The sequence below is a fragment of the Acomys russatus genome, chromosome 27 (assembly GCF_903995435.1).
Source record: "Acomys russatus chromosome 27, mAcoRus1.1, whole genome shotgun sequence".
In the NCBI taxonomy this organism is placed as follows: Eukaryota; Metazoa; Chordata; class Mammalia; order Rodentia; family Muridae; genus Acomys; species Acomys russatus.
This window is the reverse complement of record NC_067163.1, coordinates 23,680,014-23,702,532: the sequence shown is the minus strand read 5'-3', so window position 1 is coordinate 23,702,532 and position 22,519 is coordinate 23,680,014. Positions and strand designations below refer to the sequence as shown.

Here is a 22,519-nt window from a genome sequence, read left to right as displayed (position 1 = left end):
ACAATCAAAACTTCCCATTTCAGAAACTGTTTAAATCATGAGTCAGCCACGTCTACTCTGTTGGTGCTTACCTACAGCACCACCACCGACATGAACCAGAAGGGAAAAGCTCGGCTGCATCTTCTCCCTCTGCTCCCCTCTAGGCTCTCTCAGGCTAATAACAATTCTGCCCTGTTCGAACTCATGTGACAGGGCTGGGAGGGAAGAAAAAGGTCCCTGGAGTATACCACCACCTCATGTATGCTTTATCATGTCAGAGAAGAATGCGGAAAGAATCACTGCTGTAGCAGGGGGCTGTCAAGTACAACAGGAGCGGCTTCGATGAGACATGAATGTGGGCGGGGTGGGGGGGCATTCCAAGAAAGAACCGAAAGGTTATTCTGAAGTGACTGAGGTGGTGCCTTTCTGTTCTCAGCTTACTCTGACTTTGTGTCTGCTCAGGCACTTGAAGAGTCATGCCTGCCTTGGCAACCCATCTGGGATTATCCATGACCCTGGTCGTGGCCCAGATATGTAACCAAAACAACTTGATGTGCTCTGCCAAGACAAATGGCAGAATGTTCTCCTGCCTAACACGACAATACCACCACTGTGGGTTTTGCTGTATAAATGCTGTTCTCCTGAGCTCTGGTGCCAAGAGGTCTTTGGTGGAAAGCCTGTTATTGGTTGCCAGCTAAAGGACTCTAATTTGGCCTTGTACGTGCGATGGTCTGCAACCTTCCCACCTGGACTCTTAAGAATCTGGTCGGCTCTAAGAATCACATAGTTTATAATGAGTCAGTAGTCACTCCAATGTAACGGTGATGATATGATCAGATCCCCTCCCCCCTCCCTCCCTCCCCCTCTCAAGAGTATCTCATGTGGCCAACACAGGCTTCAGCCTCACTTTATAGGCGTTTGCCCCAGAACTGACTCTTCTGCCTCTTCCTCCCAAGAGCTCAGACCTCAGGCACAAATCATCACTCCTGGTTAAAGTTTCTAAGTAAAATTATACTGGATTGGCATGTAGCTCAGGGAAAGAGCACTTGCCAAGGATGCCTAAGGTGCTGGGTTCCCCATCAGTAGCGGGAAAAGGATGGACCTATTCAACAGTATTTCCATTCCATTGAGACAAATACCTCAAATAAGCTTCCTTATACCTATTAATTTTTAGGATTAAGAAGGGGTTGAAACCTGCTTAAAATTTTGCTTGTGTTTTTCTAGGATACTAACAATGATTTATTTTTAGTTTGAAGGATATTTTACCTGTGGTGGGTGCTTTGGTGTAACTAGTTTCAGCAGAGTAACTAGCTTAAAAATTTGTTTTAATTTTGGTTAATTTCAAATATGTCACCAAAACCTGCATTCTGAAGTAACAACAGTTTTTTTTTTTGTTTTTTGTTTGCTTCCTGCATCTAGACAGTGTGACTAGTTGCTTCATGCTCCTGTTGTCACACTTTTTTATAATGGACTGCGTTCTATAAACTGTGACCTAAATTACCCCATCCCCCTCTCTTTTGAGACAGGGTTTCTCTGTGTAGCCCTGGCTGTCTTGGATTCACTTTGTAGACCAGGCTGGCTTGAACTCACAGTGATCCGCCTGCCTCTGCCTCTATGCCCAGCTGGGATTAAAGGCGTGTGCCACCACAACCAGCGAAGAACAATTATTTTCATTTGGCATTTAAGTTTCTTAGGTCCTATTTCCATTTTTTTTTTTTTAGAGTCAGTGTCTGTATCCTAGTTGGCCAATATGTATCTGAGACTGGTCCTAAACGTCTCCCAGTTTCCAGACAGAAATCTTAACAGCACCATTATTTCAGAGCTGGGTGTTACTCCTTGATCATTATTCCTTTAAACCTGTATTTTATGTGATTTTTTTCAAGACAAGGGTTGTCTGTGTAGCTGTCCTGAAACTCACGCTGTAGAGCAGGCTGGCCTCAAGCTCACAAAGATCTGTCTACCTCTGCCTCTTGAGTGCTAAAGGCTATGCCACCACTGCCCAGCTTCAATGTGATATTTTACAACTAGGTGCTTTATAGAAAAAAATTAATTTCAAGAGGCAGATTATGAGGTTTCAGGACCTCCAATTAGCGGCATTCACTTATACGAAAGCATTAGAAAACTGGGAGAAGGAAAAGGTTGCTTTAAATAGTTGATTTTCCTTTTCCCATTTCTGCTTTTTATTATTTTCTTCCCTTTCTCAAAATGAGGCTTCATAGTATGAAATGCAGACCATGCAGAAAAAGCCTCTCCACATACCCTACTATTGCTACGGGAGAGTGGATTAAAATGCTGGCATATTTCAGTATTTTTGCTCTTCTATTTATCTACATATGTGAGGTTTTAAAAAACCTGTCATGTCATTAAAAACTTGTGTGACAAGTTTGAATGGGTTTTACCACTGCATGAATTTTGCTGTAATTGCTTAGCTATTCCTTAAAGACAGTTATTGAAGCACATGTCAGTGACATCAATTTTCTGTTTTCTGACAACTAGATTCACAACTTACAACAAAATTCAACTTTGCTCAGTATAGAAGCAATCCTACAAGTCTACAAAGAAAATACCTGTATGTACCATCATGTATACATTTATGTAAATATAAAACCAAGAATAAATATGAACCAAGCATTGAGACTTGTGACTCACCGTAAGTCCAAGGAGCGTGTGGAAGTGCAGCTGGGTTAGGGGGATAGGGATACGGGGCTTGTGGCACTGGTGGTGGGGAAGCAAACTGTGAGTAAACTGGGTGTTGATAATTGTAAGAGACGGGCATGTGAGATGGAGGGTACCCATTTCCTGGGATAAAGGCATTTGCTTGTTGCTGTCCAGCAAAGTAACTAAAATGTTCCGAGTATGAACGATTGAAAGGCATGTTCTGGACAGTACTTGCAACTGCAGTCAGCATTGGAGGTGGTGGTGGCTGTATCTCATATGTTGCCATCCCTTGGTATGTGTGAGTAACAGCAGTGCCATTGCTGCTGCTGTACTGATAAAAACACCAAGAATAGTATGGATATGAAGTCTCAAATGAACGCTCAGAAGAATTATATACCACAGTGGACACAGACTGCGGAGGTTCACTCCAGGATGTGCCAACTTTCTGAGTTAGGACTTCAGGAGTCTTTTCATCCTGTTCAGAGAGGGCGTGCTGTGCTGTTTGAGTCACAAAACAGGCTGAGTTCCTGTATGAGGCAAATGGTGCAGTACTGGGGTGTGGTGCATCCTTCATACACTTCTCTGCTGATCCAGTTTTCATAGGCTGTATTTTATCTACCTGCAGGACAGGAGTTTTGTCCTGGATACACACAGTCTCGGGAGAGCGGGTACATGTACAGTCTTTCATAGACAAATCTAGGATTTCATTATCTCCATGTTGGAAGTCTGCATCACTCATTTCAAGATCGCTATGGGTGGCCCTGGCCCTCACAGGACAGGAAGTGCACACTGAGAGCATGGGTGCATTAAGCACAAGAGCGTCATCATTTCCTGCTCTTAAACTTGAAGAAAAGATCTGTGTGTGATCTGCGGAGTTTTTATGCGATTTCTGCACAGGTGTGTTGTCAGGTGAGCAAGTGGCATCTACATTATTTTGGTCACAAGTTACTAAGGGACAGTCTCCCTTAACATTTGTTTCAGCAGCACTAAATGTCACATTTCTTTTCTTTATGACATTAGAGGGCTCCTGCTGTTCAGAGAGATGGGCTAAAATACCAGGCGAGCTGTTTGTTGGCTCTATCTTGTTTTCTGGCTTTGGTGTACAAGCGTCTTGTACGTGCTCAGCAGGGGAAAGCGAGCCAGGTACCGAGCTCTGTCTTTTGCCCATTTTTGGAGATGCAGAGTTTCTTTTCAGAGTGTTACATGAATTTGATCGTGTTTTGTTTTCATCTTGGATATGAGATCCTGTAGTGCTAGTGAATGTAATATAAACACAAGCAACTTTAAAGATACAGTTATAACATTTTAACATGAACATCTGAAATTTTTATTTAGTATAAGAATTCAGCACTTGGGAAGGCAGAGGCAGACAGTTCAAGGCTGGCCTAGTCTACAAAGTTAGTCCCGAACAGCCAAGGCTACATAGAGAAACCTTGTCTCGAAAAACCAAAAACCAAACCAAACCAAACCAAAGAGACAAAACCCCTTCAGTTTTCCTCCCTGGGTCTGAACTTAGGCATGGTTCCTGTTGAAGAGGATGGTCTCCACATCTGGTACCGTGTTAAGACGGCCGAGTGTCTTGAACATTTCCTTTAAAAAGCCTTTAAAAGTAGGAAACTCCCATTATTCAATCACTCAATATAGTTTCTATTTCATATACTTCCAACCCCACTGACAGGCTTTATTACTCCTAAGTAGCTATCTTTTCCCTGTCCCCATCTCTTTTGGTGTAACTACTGGTTGTGGGTCTCTAGGACCAAATACATCTCCCTTTTCTTGCTAAAACATATACTCTTTTGTTTGTTCATCTGCTGAGAATAAAGAAAGCAGACCTTCAGAATTCTTGCCAATTTAATATCTGTGGTGTTCTTACTAAGTTTAAAGGCTTTTTTTTTTTTGTTTTTTGTTTTGTTTTTTATTTTTTAGACAGGGTTTCTCTGTGTAACAGCCCTGGCTGTCCTGGACTTTGTAGACCAGACTGGCCTCAAACTCAGAGATCCGCCTGCCTCTTCCTCCAGAGAACTGGGATTAAAGGTAAGAGCCACCATGCCCGGCTAACTTTAAAGTCTTAATTAGGCGATAATGGAAGTATCAAGGGCCAAAGCATGTTGAGAAAGAAAAAGTGGTATTATTTCTCCAGAGTTGAGAGGACTTCATCTTCAGTCTAGAGTCTTTATACCCTTTGAGGAAATCAAAAGGCCCATGTTTTAACCAATATAACCTTAAATGGCATTTTAGTGACATCTAATGCTATATAAACTACTGAGTTTTCTAGCAGGTACTCTGGCTTTATTTTCAGTGATGACTTCCTTTGAGACTTACAGCTGCCAGGATGGTCTGTCCCTTCAGAGGATGTTCATTTCTATGAAGCTAGGCCTCTGTGTCATTCTTGTAGCAGAATTAATTTTTTGTTGTTGACTTACAGTTTAATTCTTTAAGCAGCAAATACTTGATTAACAAGCCTAGGATAATAATGCTGGTGTATGTTCCCTCTAGTACTCTTGTGTTTTTATTACGTCACTTTACAACCATTCAGTCACATATGCCACGAAAAGAATTATACAAGTGTAATATTTTTTAAAAGAGGAAAAATCAAGAAAGAAATTAAGCTGTTTGTTCCTTTTTATATAATTTTTTACTTAACCTTCATAAAATGGAAAAAATATGGAGATAGTCAGAAATACAAATTACAGAGGTAAATGAAAACACAAAACTTAGTGAATTTTCTATAGTTACCTTATTCAGTTTAAAGAAATAGCTTTTGGCCAGGCGTGGTCGTGCATGCCTTTAATCCTAGCACTTGGGAGGCAGAGGCTAGAGGGTCTCTGAGGTCAGCCTGGTCTACAAAGTTACACACACACACACACACACACACACACACACACACACAGAGGAATAGCCTTTGAGATCTTATTTTTCCTATTTTAAGCTAAAAAATGCTCCTATGAAACAGAATGCTTATGTCTGTAAATTATACACCATTTCTATTAACTTCCTATTGATAGAAGAAAGCAATTTCTCTTTAATCAGTTTTGAAATTTAGTTGGTATGTAAAATCCACAATTTAAAACTTTTTTTTCCATTTTTTTTTTTTTTTTAAATTTTCGAGACAGGATTTCTCTGTGTAGCCTTGGCTATCCTGGACTCACTTTGTAGACCAGGCTGGCCTCGCTCTCACAGAGATCTGCCTGCCTCTACCTCCCAGAGTGCTGGGGTTATAGGTGTGCGCCACTGCACCCAACTACTTGCCCCTATTTTTTTTTTTAAAGATTATTTATCATGTACAATATTCTGCCTGCATGTATACCGGCATACCAGAAGAGGGCACCAGATCTCAATTAAGATGGCGATCAGCCACCATGTGGTTGCTGGGAATTGAACTCAGGCCCTCTGGAAGAGCAACCAGTGCTCTTAACCTGTGAGCCCTTGCCCCAATCTTTAATGCATTAGGAAGCAGTTTGCTAAGCGATACTTGTTAATATAAACTTTTCTTTCTTGGTTTAGCAGTCATTCCTATATAAGCCCCAGTTAACTTTAGTAATCTTTTTTTTTTAAAGGTTTTATTTATTATGTATACAGTGTTTGAAAGCCAGAAGAGGGCATCAGATCACATTATAGATGGTTGTGAGCCACCATGTGGTTGCTGGGAATTGAACTCAGGACCTTTGGAAGAGCAGACAGTGCTCATAACTTCTGAGCCATCTCTCCAGCCCCAACTTTAGTAATCTTAAAGGCAATTTGCCCTCAATATTTAGAATGAAGTTCAAGATCATTAAGGCCTCAATCTGAAACAAACTTCTATGTTTCCCATGCTTGTCCTCTAAGCTACATGTATGACCCAGGAGTTTATACAGAACTACAAATTGTTTTATTTTTGTTCTTTATTTATTTGCTCAATTTTACTTAGCTGTTATGCAAAGAGGATTGGTGGCAACTTCTACCTTGGATGTTTGGATATGGTTTCTTGTTTGCTTCCAACATCTTTCATGGTAACCTATAAAAAAAGAAAAATTAAACAGCCAAGTTTTACATTAGTGATGACAAACTAACTTGTACTCACCAATTCAAAAAAGTGACTCTGCTAGACTTACATACAGTATTTCACATGTGTACAGCAACCTCTTTAAAAAGTAATTTTGCAATATCCTTCTTTCCCAAATACTTTAAAATCTGAGATGACCCTTGCGGTCTATTAGGATTGTTCCCTCCTTGTTTTGTGAACAGGCTTTTATTATGCAACTCGGGTTGAGTGACCTCTGCTTCTACTTCAACAGTGCTGTGATTAAATGCGTGTGCCACCAAGACCAATGTACTGTTCCCTTGTCAGCAAACAAGTCACGAAGAACCGTAGCATCATCTTTTTTTTGGAAACAAAATTTCATTACACCTTATTTTGTGTGCAGACGTGAGTATGTGGGTATGCATGTGCAGGCGACAAGGACAACTTGCATGGTTCAGTCCTCTCCTTTAGGATCCTGAGTGTTGAACACGGATTGTCAGGCTTGGGGCATGTACTCTGACCTGCTAAGCCATCTACTCAGTGCATATGTAATTATTCTTTAAAAAGTTTTTCTTTTTTATGTGTACTGAATGTATGTGTGTGTGTGTACTTACGTGTATATGTATGATATATATATGCAGCTACCCATCAATTCTCTAAGCATTGTCTGTCAGATACAAGGGTGAATGTTCTTAATCTCCAAACTCCAAACCTCAAGCCTTCAAATCCCAGTGCTCTGAGCTATGACCCAGCACTGTGGAAATGTTCACACCAGGAACCTTTTGGTCCATGCAGAAGTTAAAATGATTACAAAACTACCTTTGGGCATTGTGTATGAAACACGAATGCTTTTCATGTCTACACTTTGGTTCCATTTGCAAAATATCTGTGTGTGTGTATATATATATATACATATATATATATATATGCATGCAAATATAACCAAATCTAGAAAATGCCAAATCTGAAACACTTCTACTTATGCCAGCCTGTATTTTCCATTCATCTGCTAAAAACAGCACCATTTTCTAGTCTTGGCTGATTACCATTTCTAAGTATACTCAGAATTTCATTACCTTTTAAATCACCAAAAAGAAAACCATAACTCTAACACTAACACATCTCACATGACATTATATTTTAGTATGTAGGGATAAAGGTCAAATTCCTTAGGCCTGTACTTAAGTCGGGGACACTCCCCCTCATACCCCACATACGCGCGCGCGCGCGCGCGCGCACGCGTGTGTGTGTGTGTGTGTGTGTGCATGAGCCTGTTGAACACAGGGACCTGGAGCCTGCTATGGTCTGTGTTACACTCTCAGACCCACAGCAACCCCCTTTAAGGCCTGCCTCATTCTTCCTGGCACCAATTTAAGTTGGCTGGAAGTTCATGGACAGAGCATTAACCCAGCATATGCAGAGTCTGGCTTCTAATCTCAGTATAATAAAGACGAATAAACACCTAGCCTCCTTATCTTTAAATAAGTTGACTAAAGTGCATATTTCCTATGGTTTTTGTGAAGAATGAATTTTTATTTTTACATACTATATAAATGTTGCTAATATAAGATTTTTGTAACTTTCATAATCATATATTGAAAATTTCTGCCCTATTATTCCAATAGGATTTACCCAGTTCATTGTCCAAAGAAACCACTCAATAATTAATTGGTCAGTCACAGCCCCCTTACTAGCTATTAAGCTTTATTCTTTCATGAAATACTTTCTAATATATGGAAAATTATGTACTTGCAAGGTACCTCAATTACATAACTCTGTAAAGAATATAAGTCATTTAATCCAACACTAATAGTTAGCAGGCAGAATGTAAAGCCTTCCCAACTTTTATAATCTGTAAGCTCCTTTTCTGGATAGAGTAACCTTGTTGTGCTCAAGAACATTTGCAAGTTTGATTTTAAGACATTTGTACCTTTTGCTTCTTATAACTGGAACCAGCGTCAGCATTTCCATTTCTCTGAGAGACTTGACACGTGTCTGCTGTCACAAGTCGTTTTTTAGAGGCACTTGAGGTGTTTTTCCCTGTGCCCTCTGTACCCGAGGGTGTCTGCGCAGAAATCCCGGGTTGACTGCTGTTCTCCCCCGGTTCTGAAACGGGCACATCCACCTTCTCTTTCCTGTTCAGGTGCAATGTTTCCCTTCTGTTATGCAGCATTTGGAAAAAGAGAAGATGAGCAGACAGTTTAGTACCTTTAGTACTTATCATCTTCATATGTTCAATTGTCTTCATAACTTTTATAATATGGACCATTTTTCCAAAATCTTTCTGCGGGGCAGACATTACGTTTTTGAGTAGCATAAAGAACTGCTTGTGGTTATGTTCTAATTCTGCCACAGTGTTTCCATAGTTTACAGATGCGGTATGTGGCTCCAAGTCAATGTATGTGGAAAGTGAATGCTTAGATTTAGTTATAAGCCTTCTAATTCCTGTAAGTTCTTTAAGTTCTCTGGAGAATAAACGCAGAGCGTAGGAACAATTAACAGCTTCCCTGTATTCACAGATAATAGCCAGCTCTTTCTTAATGTGAGAAATAGCAATCTCTATCACTTTCCAAAGACAATCTGTCTGCTTGTCATCAATTGAAAAGGAAGCCATTTCTTCTTGGCATCTAATAAGGTCAGGAAGAAGAGACCAATCAAACCAGAGCAGACCTCGAACCCTCTGCTTGTGTAGTTTCTTTGCTATTGAATTTTTAAGGTAGTGCACTGTTTCTGAGAGCATGACAATTTCAATATAAATATCAATAGCTTCAGGCTTTAAAATGACAGCTCCATGAGTGTGGTTGTTTAATATATCAAAAACGTTTTCTTCTGTAATAAAAATGTTATCTACGTTATCTTCTTGCAGCATCTGGAAGTACTTTTTTAAAATTTCTAAGTGATCTGTACATCTGACAGTGAGGTCCAGTAACTTTTCTGGGTCTGCAGATTTAGCCTGATCCAGTATCTCACTAATACAACCAATATCTGGATATGAAAGCCAAGCTTTGTTCAGCCTACAGTTTGGTATGCTTCCTACAGCTGACTGTCTGGAATCAAGCACAGCATTGTCTTCAAGCCCAATACCAGTTGGTTCATTGTTTGAACCTTTAGACAAGACACCACAGATCTTCTTCAACTTAGAAAAAGCACATTCATTCATTTCCTCCACTTCTCTGTGTTTTTCTGAGTGTCTTTTGGGGAAATAGTGGCTGTTTTCTTTCCATACAAGACTTTTTGCAGCATCAAAATATATATGTTCCAGACCATAAAGGCAGATTTTGACACTTATTTCTTCACTGCTCTTGATAAAACTAACCTTTGAGGAGACCACTTCTATAATGATCCACAAATGATCTGTCTTTCCTGGACAGGAATAGACTTTAGCAGAGCCCCCATGTATCCTGATCAGCTTTAGAGCACTTTTTCTTACGTTTTCCAGGTCTCCTAAACTATCTCCAAAGTTAACTCCACAGGCAAATGGAACAGAAAGACAAAAGTCAAAGCAGTCAGAATAGTGCCTCAATATGGCTTTGCATTCGATGATTTGCCGTTTATATTTTAAGAATGCATAGTATGAATTAGCTTCTTCCTTTGCTTCTGCTAAGAATTCAACTAACTGATTATGGTAATTTTGTAACTCACAGAATGCATTATATTTTAGTCGTCCCTGAAAACCAGGATAGAAATTAGACTGCAGCTGATACCCACGTGGCCTGTGAAGCAGCTCGCTGTACAAGCTGTCATCATACCAAAGCAAGCTTCGGAATGTTGGTTTACCTTCTAAGAACCTTATTTTGTTTTCAATGAACTGAACAGTTTCCATTGCCATTTGAAGCTCTACCCAACTATCAATAGCACTCGGTTTCAATTTAAGTCTACAATTATCCCACAAGTTTTGTTCTACCAACAGCTTTCTTGAAATCAGAATATGGTTAACTGGACATTCTTGCTGTCTTTCAAATGCTTCAACAAATAAAGGGAGAATATTTTGACAAGCCTGAGCCTCTTCTTCTAAAATCTGCAAAGATGCTGTTTCATCTGCTCTCCGTAAGATCTGGGATAGCTGTGCTACATGAGATGTGCAGGCAGCTGGGTAGTGTTCTTCTTGTAATTCCTTCTGAAGAGCAGTGGCTGTACAGTTCTCACGTAAAGCAGGCCTACGATTAGCTCCTGCAATGGCTGGCTTGGAGAGACAATCAGAGTGGGAGCTGCTACTAACTTTAATTTGTCCTGCTTCCATTCTTTCATTAAGCTGACTAGGAATGTTTTTCAAAGCAATTGTCTCTATGGTAGAATTTTTAATGCTCAGATGAGAATCAGTCAAGATGCTTTTAATTATTTTCTTGTTTACGTGGAAGCATTCTTCTTTTAGGATCCTCCTTTGACTTTTGTACTCAATAGTAACAGCTGATCCTTCAGTAATCATTTTTTTGTAAATTGCTTGCTCAATTTTCCTAATTTTTTCCTCCTCAATGTATTTTGCCAAATATTTATTTGAAGGAACCTTTACATTCTCTCTTAAGAGCGAATAACTATCATTGGACAATAGCGCCTTTAAATTTTTCTTACAACTTTTACTTTCTCCAGTTCCTAACGTTAGATCCAATATAGAACGCTTAGTAACAGTCACCTCCTTCACACTTACATGGAAATGTCCATTTCCCCCCACAGGAGAGTCTTCCTCACCAGCTGTCACTAGATTTGATGACAAAGGAGGAACAATGTACCTTCTGCTTGCTCTATTTCCTGTAGGAATGCTTGGTGCGATCGCCACAGGAACTGTGCACTTTTCTACAGGAAAAATCACTTCTCCATTCCTAGTACCATCAGATACAAGGTTATCTTGTTCATAGATATCAACATTTAAAAAGTGCTTCTTGTTTGAGTCTAAACCTGAAACAAGTATGTCAGTGTTAGCTATACAAGTTGCATCGTAGCTGTTATCTAGACTATAACTTGTGTTTTCTTTTGTGAAACTGAAAGACACTGAATTGCTTTCACATACAGCTGTTTTATCTTCAGAACTATATTCTTTTGTCATATCCATAGTATTGTGTGTTGAATGGTTTTCAAGCTTTGCATAGTCACTACTAGACATCTGTCTATCAGTCTGATACTCTTTTTCAGTTAGTGTTTCTTCTGGGTAAAGCATATACCCACTTGTTTCAGAAAAATGCTCAAGTTCGGAAGAGCCTACACTTCCCACAATGCTATTCGCGTATTCTAACTGACTAATACTCTGGGATGTATAAGCTAGGGGTAACTGTGATTCAGGAAGTTGCTCTTCATCACAAAATTCTCTTACATGGAAAGTAAGACTACTGGAAACATGCCTAGACATGATTCCATTTGAAAGGCACTCTGCAATTCTCTCTCTGCTTGTTCTATAAGATCTGTGCTTTGATATCGGGGCCAATGACTCATCAAAATCAAATCTTAAAAATCTTTTCTCTTCCTGTCTGTCATATCTTCTTTTGGACAAAAAATGCCTAGTAGAATATCTTCTTTCAGACATCAAACTATCACCTTGAAGATCACAACTTTCCCAGAAATTATTGCAGATTATTGCGTACGCTTTTGGTAATGGGCCTTTTCTCTTTTTCCCCACTTTAGATATAAGCTGCAAAGATGTATGAAGTCTTCTATACGCTTTCTTTAAGTGAAGAACTGCTTTGTCCAGTTTTCTGGACAGATGTTTGCTTTTACATAAAGATGCCTCACTATTGAGAATATTCAGTACATTCCTAATGTGCCTCTCTGACTGTGAAAACGTTTTAATTCGTCCTTGGGATAAGGAAAAAAACTGGTCAGATGAGTCGTGACCTCCTGGCTTCTTCCTTGTCTCCTGAGTTTCACGCTCCCTTAGGTCCTTGTGGGAGATGTTCTGACCCCTGGAAGATGCATGGAGGTTTCTCTTGCTGCTTTTTGATTCCATGTCCTTTTTTCTTCTACTATCACTAAAGTCAGGCTTTGAGTTTTTGGGACATTTATTATCATTGATTACTGTGACAGATGGTGCAGCAGACAAAGAGTCACTGTTTGGTTTTCCAGATATATGATTCACATGTGTATTATCACTTGAGTTGGACCGATAAGAGGTTCCAGACTTGCTCCCATGTCCTGATTCTTGCACCGAATTACCAAACTTATTATTACATGAAAAACTGGAATTTTCTCCAGAAGATTGAGAGTAAACACCAAATCCACAGGCTTTCTCCTCTTTATTAGCTGCTGGCTGTGTGGGTTCAGATGCGCATTTGTGAAAATTATCTAAAGAATTATCAGTGGGGCTGATTCTTAGTCTAACGAAGTTTGTAATTGTAATTTGTAGATCTGGAAGAAAAATTGGGTTGTGGAGCTCTTTTTTCTTTCCTTTTTTGGAAGAGAAAGGAACAGAGTTACATTCTGGAGCGTGATGCTGATCAGTGCGCTCTCTTCTCGCAAAACTCGAGGTTTCCATCTCTTCACTAGTGTTTCCAAATAGGGCTTCCCAATCAATACGCGATTTTAGAGACTCGTATATATCAAAATCGTCACAAGGAACATCGCTATGGCTACGCATATTTTGTTGAAATAAAGAAGCATCACCAGATTCTTCAAGTTCTACTTCAGTTTCATGTCCCAATTCACAAGTTTGAAGAACTGAATTCTCATTAACTGACTGTTCGAAGTGTTGCAATTTATCTTTATCAGGGCCAGTTTTGCAATCAGAGATGCTACGTTTTACTAAACCAAAATCTGAGCTCTCAGGGGAACATGTTTCTTTCAGCTGGTATTGATGATCTCCATGATTCGTGCTTAATGTGAGAGCAGCAGTACCAACGACTTGTTTTGTAGCATTTGAGGCTCCATGTACTGTGGAACCTTCAATTTCTGGAAACGTGAGCACCAAGTTCTCTGCACTTCTTCCGTCATTTGGCGCATGTCTTTGTTTCACAGCACCCACACTATCTTTGCTCTCTGATGACGCCGTTTCTGCTGGGCTACCTTTCTTTCCCCGGACTGAGTTCAATGTGAAGCGTCCTTCAAAATTCGAAATTTCTGCTTTGGTGTTACTTTTAATTTCCTTCATTTCAACAATATTGGTGAAAAGGTCATTTGAATGAAAATCTTGCTTCTTACTTCCATTTATGTTATCTGTGTTGCATTCAGCAAACAAAGAAGCATCATCTTTCTCTTGAGCATTATTTGCATTTTCATAATTTCTTTGTTCCTGTAAATTAATTTTCAAGTCTGGATCACAGCTCAACTCTGCGTCATAAGAAAGGCTGTGATCCTGTACACCATCTTTGATATGAGAAGCTTCTTCTTTTTGAAGGTTATAAGACACTGCCTCATTTTCATTTTCCCTCTGGATGCACATATATTCTCCAATTTTGCTGCAGCCTGAACTATCAAGAGACATGTCCATGGCGGGAGATGGCATACCACCACCAGTAGTGAGTTGTCCTCTGGCCAGGGGACCATCATCTTTTGCTTCATGGAAAGCATCAGTGAACACGGTAGCAAAGTTCTGACTATTTTGTTCTGCTGTCAAATCTAATAGCCCTTGAGCCATGGCAAATCTCGTATGAATATTATCTTCACACTCTAGTGAGTATTGAGGATGCTTTTGTGAAAGACACTGTGTATGTGGAGTAAGATTACACTCTAATTCCAATGCTGCACGATCCAGTTCATTTTCACCCCTTGTGGTAGACATGGGCGATCTGGGCATTTGTAGCTTATGAGTAACTGGTATTTTTTCACAATTTCCCATTAAAGAATTAAGATTTCCACCTTCTTTGTGTTCCTGATGTAATGCACTGCACTGATCAACTGGGCTAGTTTGGGTTTCATTAGTAAAATAACTGACAGTTTCTTTCCACCAAGTCTGGTTGACTCTATGTTTAGAACTGTCCTCTGGGCTGATGGAGGTTCTCATCGTTCCGGTATTTTGCATGTATTCACAGAGGTTTCCTTTCTCCTGGTCTGGGAAGAGTGTAGACACCTGGTGATCAGCCTTATATACAGTATTTAAATCAGAAGGCCATGATTCTGGAGAGATGTGATTCTGAGAGTCTTTGCCACAAGTATTTTCTGATTCACAGGAGCTGCGTGGCTCACTGTTTGGCTCAGTTAAAACTGGGGTGCTGCTTCTCTTTTGGACCCTCTGGGCCTTTTCTTCCCTGTGCTTTTGTTTCCCAACATCTGAAAATTCGTTTGATAAAGAACTGGGGAAGGAAAACCTGTGTTTCTCATTACATTGTTCTGCAATGGCAACTTTACTAGATGCCATAAAATCATAGTCCTCTGAGCCAGTACTGTAAGTCTGAGTGTGTGAACTTTCAGAAGAGAATTTGAAGCAAGGGGCATCCAAGTAATTAGCGCCAGCGTGATCAGCAGAGGTGACTTCGGATGAAGAGATGGAACTAGTCGGCTTCATTTGTGAATTATCATGATCCAAATTCTTACCAAATGGCAAAACATCACTCAGACCTGAAGTATTATTTTGTGTTCTCATGTTTTGTTCTCTCTTCATCAGTCTGGGATCCTTAATGAACTTTGAAGTAATAACTGTACTTGAGGCGGTATTGGTTTGAAAAGGAAAAGCAACAGAAATAGTATTTAAAATATTTCTAAGGTAAGTCACACTGAACATGCCACCATCCCCACTTGCTGTGTCATCAGTGGGCACGCAGGAAAGACCTGAGTCGTGTGTATATACTTGAGAAGCATCTCTCATTTCTGATGAGTTTTCTGTCTGTCTGCTGTCTGCTTCAAGCACAGAACTGTTTCCATTTTGTACGTTTCCATAAGAATTACAAGTATCTGAGTTGGAAGGACCCATCTCTGAATTTAGTGCTTTACATGGGCAAGTTTCCTGCACAGACGGATGGGCAGGCTTCCTGAAGTGCTCAAAGATGACTGTAGCATCTTTTCCTTTTCCAATTCTTTTGGCAACTGTACAATTATTCAGAGAACATGTTCTTTCTGTGGGAAATAATAAAGATGTCATGAGTAATTTTAACTGAGTTCACTTAATAATCCAGTGGTGATTATCTGTTCTTAGCACAAAAAACAGAGAGGTTAAGAGAATATGAATCAGTAAGTAAGAAAAATGTTGCAATGTAAAATGCGGCCCTAGTCTAGCAAACTTAACTAAGAAAAAAAAAACCCCTATTTGATAAGAAGTGAATTCTGATAAATAATAAATAGAAATATTACAACAGAAAGCCAGGGAGGCCAATGGGATGGCTCAATGAGTAAAAATGCTTGCTGCCAAACTTGATGACCTGAGTTTGGTCCCTGGAAGTCCCACAATGGAAGGAGAGAACTAAGTCCTATATGCTGTCCTAGGAACTTTATAAATGTGCCTAGAATGCATGTAATTACATTAATACAATACATAAATATATATAATAAAAAACAGAAAGCTAAGATTATAGCTCAGTTGTTAACTGTACTATCAGCTAACATGCAGGAATCTCTGAGCTCAATTTCCAGCACTGCAAAAATCAGGTGTGAGGATACACCCTTGTAATTCCAGCATTTGGGAGACTGAGGTTAAAGGTCATCTCTGGCTACTAAGTGTGAGACTGGCCTGGGCTACCCCGTTGTAAAAAATATATATAAAGAAATGTTAAATTGGAAAGCGCTTTTCTGTCACAAACTATCACTTATACTACATTTCAATATTTCATGGCACCTATGCACTACTAAGCAAAACTGTTTCTACCTTGCTTCTTTTCCTTCTAGGAAACGCGAAAGCTATATGCCTTCTATAATAGTTACAGTAAAAAAAATCAGCTAACAGTAAGTATTAACAAGTATGTGGAGAAACTGTAATGCTAAGAAATTGCTGGCCTCAAACTATGGATGCAAATGATGCGACCATCTTAAAAAAGTCTGGAGAGTTCCTCCATAGATTTATAGCTGTATACAATGACCTGTCAATTTGATGAAAACACATGTTCACTTGAAAACTAGTACACAATCATACTATTATGCATACCTGCCAAAAGTTGGAAACAACCAGATATCCACTAACTGCTAAGTATATAAACACAACATAGTACACACACACACACACACACACACACACACACACACACACACACACGAAAACTATTCCATAACAAAAGTGAAGTACATTTATTGAAAGTGCAGCAATATTTATTAAAAGACATTTAGAAATTTGTAGAAATATTACAAAATTAAAATGTTAAGAAATTAAAATATTTAGTAGTGTCTTTTTCATTTTACAAATTAATGTACAGAATCAATTGAAGACAACAAAATTCTCAGAGATAGGTATGGTGGTAGATGTTTACAGCTTGACTCTAAAGAATGGGGACAGAGCACTAGCAGCTCCTGGAGTGCCTGCAGCTGACTGACATCACACAGGGTTATTACTCCAGACCAGTGGGCAAAATGGAGTTGTAATAAAGTGTTCTTTAAGACAATTGGTTTATGCCAATGGAAAGTAGGATGTTTCCAGAAAGGAAAGACCAAAATGGTAAAAGGAAGCTACAAAGTATTTTATTTTTCTCTTTTTCTTGAGACAGGGTCTCACTATTAGCCCTGGCTCACCTGGAAGTCACAGAGATCTGCATGCCTCTGCTCCTGGATGCTAGAGTTAAAAGTGTGTGCCTGGCTCTATAAACTTTTTAAAGACTTCATTTACTTAGGAAAGCATTCATGAGTAAGAGAGATTTAACATCAGTTATCTCAATATAGTAATGTATCTTATCACAGGTGTGATGGCTCACACCTCTAATTCCAGCAATCAGGGAGGGTAATGCAGCGAGATCACTGTGTAGTTCAGGTCACCTGTAATATGAGTTTGGGTTGCAAAGTGAGAGTGTGGTTTAAGAAAACACATGGCAGAAAGACAAATAAAAAGTACAAAACAAAACCCACTAAATTAGAGAAAACAGTTTCAACATTCTCAAGATCCAAGATCCAATTGCTGACATATAAAACGGCTCTCACCAAACAAACAAACAAAAGAAACCTCAGCTCAATTAAAATATGTGGGTAAAAGACTGGACCAGAAGCTGGGTGTGGTAGCACATGTCTGTAATCCAACCATTCAGAGAGGCAGAGGCAGGCAGAGCTCTATGAGCTCCAGGCTAGCCTGGTCTACAAAGCAAGTCCAGGACAGCCAAGGCTACGCAGAGAAACCCTGTCTCAGAAAAAAAAAAAAAAAAAAAAAAAAAAAAGAAAAAAAGAAAAAAAGAAAAACAAAAGAATTGGACTAGAAGTTTTAGAGAAGCGGTTCTTTGGTGCTGTGGCAACTCAAAGCATGTGTTGAATCTCCAGCATCCATGAATGGCTGTGCACCACTGTAACCCCAGCATTAGGGTGCGGAGATAGGCAATCCCAAGAGGGATTATCAGCCTAGCTGGTAAAATAAACTTTCAATCCAGTAAGAGATCCTGCGTCAGGGCAATTTGAAATAATAGACAAAGACATTGGACACCCTGCTCTGACCTCAGCATGCATAATCCATGGGCACCGGGACACTCACAGCATATAGAAAAGAACCACACACACATAGAAATATATACATCTCTCTCTCACACACAAAATGAAAATTCAAGCGTGCAATAAATCTACCAAGAGGCCCTAATCTTGTTAGTATTTGGACAAAAGCTAAAATCGGGAGTAATTTACTACAGCAACACAAAAAACAAAAATGAAAAAGTCTGATGGAACTAAGTATTGGCAAAGATGATAAGATTCTAGTAGCATTAAGGAAAAATTAAAAACAAAATGAGCCAATATATACTAATCATTAGACTAATAAAAATAACTTTTAAAACTTTATGTAGCCTAATGCACTTGATTCAACCACTTTAGAAAATCACATGACATCATCTCTAGTGTCAGTGTTCATACAAATTCCACAGTAACACTCTAGCATAATAGCACTGAGACCCTTATATAAATACCAGTGTGGAATAAGAAGTGGCAATGGTACCTAAATTTTCCTAATACAATAGTATAGTCACACAAGACTCTCCATCCATCCATAAAAATGGACAAATTGCTGTTATAGTAATCAATACAGAAAAGTTACACGAACATATAACAAAGCCAAAGTGGTAAAATATGTGCATATGATCCTAGATCTATAAAATGGAAGACAGGTAAAGCCACTGTCTTTGTTAGAGGCTGACAATGTGTGAGAACACTAGGAATTTAAGAGCAGCACAGCTGGATACTGTACACATCTTACCAAGCCTCTTAGGAAACCCTGTGGAGGGGAATCTCAGCGATGTCATAAGTTGTCCATTTCCTGCTTTTTTACCAATAAATTTTACTGTTACTATTGCGTATGGAAGACACTGCCTAGGTTTATCTACTGGTCTCAAAAAGACATCGTATTCATAGACGTACACCTGAAAGACATAAGAAAATCAAATTATTATATAAAAACTCTGGCCCCAGCTTTCTTTAGAGTACCACGAACTATCAACAAGGAGCTAGATGAAAGTTAGCCAAAACCCTGCTACTTATATCTTGGTAACCCCGCCTCTTACAGTCAGAATGCGGCTTTATGTTATGCTAAATGTCCTCAAGGCTGCTTACAGGTTGTTCCTTTTCTGTCAAAACCTAAGGCACTAGGCTGTTTCCCCCCACACACCGACAGAGGGTCTGCATCTTGAAGAGCCATGGCTTCATGACAAACCATTTACTACGTAATTTTGATGAAGGGTTCCAGTATGATTAGGGAGAAAAACTGTTTATCCCATGAATATGGTGCTTACCTTGTAACTACTGCAAAACTAAAAACCCACAATGCAGGACCCAGCACCTGTACTGCTGCCCCACCCTGGGACCCTCCAGCCCAGCCCATCTCTTTAGCGTGCTTTCTTTGTGTTGCTAAATAAGCTTTTCTTTAACTGTCTCTTGCTGTTTCCTTTGAGGTGGCAAAAACCATAGCTATCTCTCCACCTTCTTTAACCCCTGTTTTGTTATGAATATATAAATTTCCTCTTCTTCCTCCCACTACATATTTTTACTTGGAAGCTACTGATATTGACAGAAGCACAATGCTGCTTTAAAATAAGTACTATTTTCTAGTGAAATGTGTTGCATATGTCCTGAAACCTATCTCAAGCCAGACATAATAAAATATCAATACTTTTCACATGTGGAAACACATTTACACTTTTTTTTCTTTAGTTCTTCAAATTACATCTCAGTTGTTAGCCCATCCCTTGTATTCTCCCATTCCTCCCTCCCTCCCGCTTCCCCCCCCATTCCCCTCCCCTATGTCTGTGACTGAGGGAGACCTCCTCCCCCTGTATATGCTCATAGGGTATCGAGTCTCTTCTTGATAACCTATTATCCTTCCTCTGAGTGCCACCAGGCATCTCCATCCAAGGGACATGGTCAAATATGGGGCCCCAGAGTTTGTGTGAAAGTCAGATCTCCTTCTCCACTTAACGGTGGAGAATGTCCTGTCCATCAGCTAGTCTGGGTAGGGGTTCGAAGTTTACTGCCTATATTTTCCTTGACTGGTGTCATAGTTTGAGGAGGACCCTAGGGCCCAGAGCCGCCTGTAGTTTTCCAGGACCCTCTGGATCCTTCTATTTCCTCATTCTCCCAGGCTTCTCACACCTAAAGTCTCAATAGCATGTCCTCCCCTCTGACCCACTTTCCTGATAGGTAAAGTTTTCCATGGGGACGTACCCCTTGGGCTACTGTCTCGATATAAGTGAGTATATACCATTTAACTCTTTTTGCTTCTGGGTGAACTCACTCATTATGATAATTTCTAGTTCAATCCATTTGTCCACAAATTTCGGAAATTCCTTGTTTTTAATAGCTGAGTAGTATTCCATAGTGTAAATGTACCAGCTATGAACATGGTTGAGCATATGTCCCTGTTGTGTGGTAGTGCATCTTCTGGGTATAGTCCAAGGAGTGGGATAGCTGGGTCTTGAGGAAGCCCTATTCCCATTTTTCTGAGAAAGCGCCAGATAGATTTCCAAAGTGGTTGTACTAGTTTGCATTCCCACCAGCAATGAAGGAGTGTTCCTCTCTCTCCACATCCTCGCCAACATGTGGTGTCATTTAAGTTTTTGATCTTAGCCATTCTGCACATTTACACTTCTAAGGGAAGACTTATTTTCACTTATACATAATATAATGTTCTATTAAAATGCTACAAAGTATTAAGCAAAATATAATAAAAAGTGCTCTTTTACTTAATTAATGGTGAACTTGCAAAGCTTTCCTTTGTTCCTCTTCTGAAGTATAAGAAATCAATATTATTCAAAATCATCTTATTTTTAGCATATTTTAAATGATACATCATAACTGGACATACTTATAAGTGTGAATTTTAGTTGTTGTATGCACATATGTAATAACATGTACATGTGGAGGCCAGAAGTCACTCTCGGGTGTCATTCCTCAGTGCCAGTCATTTCTGTTTTTTGAAACAGGGTATCTCACAGGATTGGAATCTACCAAGCCCACTATGTATGTACAGCGCAGAACCTCACAGTATCCACCACCTTACCCCTCTCATCACTGTCTTTAGTGGTGAAACATTTGAAATTTACTTTCAGTAACTTTGAGTGTAAATGATTGGCTGTAGTTATGCCACTGTGAAGTCTTGTTTAAAAGAGAAGCTGACGTGCTCACTTCAGCAGCACAGATACTAAAATTGGAAAGAGAAGATTAGCATGGCCCCTGCGCAAGGGTGACACGCAAATTCATGAAGCATTCCATACTAAAACAAAACAAAACAAAATAACAACAACAAAAAACAAACAAACAAACAAAAAAAAAAAAAAAAAAAAACAGGGGGAAAAAAAAAAAAGAAAGAGAAGCTGACAGCCAACTTAGGGATCAGGTTTAAGGCATCTAAATGGTTTCTGTACTCAGCCTGGGTCTTTCAGGTATCAAGGAAGCCTAGCATGAACATACCATTGAATTGTAGGCTTGTAGCTCAAGGGCATCTTTCAGAGAAGGCATATTTCTTGACATATGGCAATCAAAGTTAGGAGAAGGATCAAGAGAAATTTTGCTTTTATCCACAGAAGGATGCATTTTCTTTACTTTTCCAAAGAGAACCTAAAAAACAGAAGACAATACACAAACTTTAAAGTCTAATGCTTTTAATAGTGATGCAGTGACAAAACTGTTAATCCATGCCCTGGATGAATGGGATGTTCTAACGTCGGAGGCACACCACTTATTTCCCAGATTAAACTCTGAGATTAAAATTACTTCTAATAAAAATTTCAGAAAACCCACTTTTAGAAATGAGATTACTATGAAAGTGTATGTGAAAGACTATGAATATTTGAGTTAGAAATAGACAATAGTGGGAGAGACCAGGTGACATAAATCTAGACAGTAAAATATAACAGTGTGTTTGTTTTATTTTCTGCTTTGGATTTTTGAGGCGCTCTCCCTGATGAAGCTCTAGCTACTCTGAAACATGTTATGTAGGTGAGGCTCCCCTCAGACTTGTGACAGCTTTCCTGTCTCTGCCTCTCAAACGCTGGGATGATAGGTGTGTCATGAGGCCCAATGTACGGCGTGTAATTAAAAAGACCACTGAATAAAGTGAGTGAGGCAGATTATTCAACAAAGAGGACTGAGAAATTAAATTACTATTAAGTGTATAAACAAAAAAAATTACACAAGTTAAACATTCAAGTACTGAAAATAGTGTGATAATACAAGAAGTCTTTTTAAGAATAACGGCTAAGAACTCATGATGCCAAAACATGCAGATTTCACTATGTAATGGTTTAAAATTTCTCCACACTAAACACCAAGAGTTTAACATACACATTTTCTGAGGATGTGAGAAAAGAGGCAGGTGTGTGTGGAGAGAGATAATTACTAATGGTGCTTCTCGGGACATCAGGG

The 22,519-nt window shown here is 39.3% G+C and overlaps 1 protein-coding gene and 1 pseudogene across 1 annotated transcript in view; one reads left to right on the top strand and one right to left on the bottom strand.

Moving 5' to 3' along the window:
* Positions 1-2,219: 2,219 nt before the first annotated feature.
* Positions 2,220-22,519, bottom strand: part of Tex15 (testis expressed 15, meiosis and synapsis associated) — a 58,239-nt gene continuing 37,939 nt past the window's right edge. Inside the window, exons 5-9 of the mRNA XM_051169406.1 lie at positions 21,566-21,712; positions 18,861-19,023; positions 8,568-15,610; positions 6,579-6,631; positions 2,220-3,890 (exon numbers count right to left, since the gene is read on the bottom strand). Coding sequence (XP_051025363.1) covers positions 2,507-3,890; positions 6,579-6,631; positions 8,568-15,610; positions 18,861-19,023; positions 21,566-21,712 — 8,790 coding nt within the window. The 3' untranslated portion in view covers positions 2,220-2,506. The remainder of the gene's footprint in view (positions 3,891-6,578; positions 6,632-8,567; positions 15,611-18,860; positions 19,024-21,565; positions 21,713-22,519) is intronic.
* LOC127210386 (uncharacterized) lies at positions 21,273-21,373 on the top strand (annotated as a pseudogene).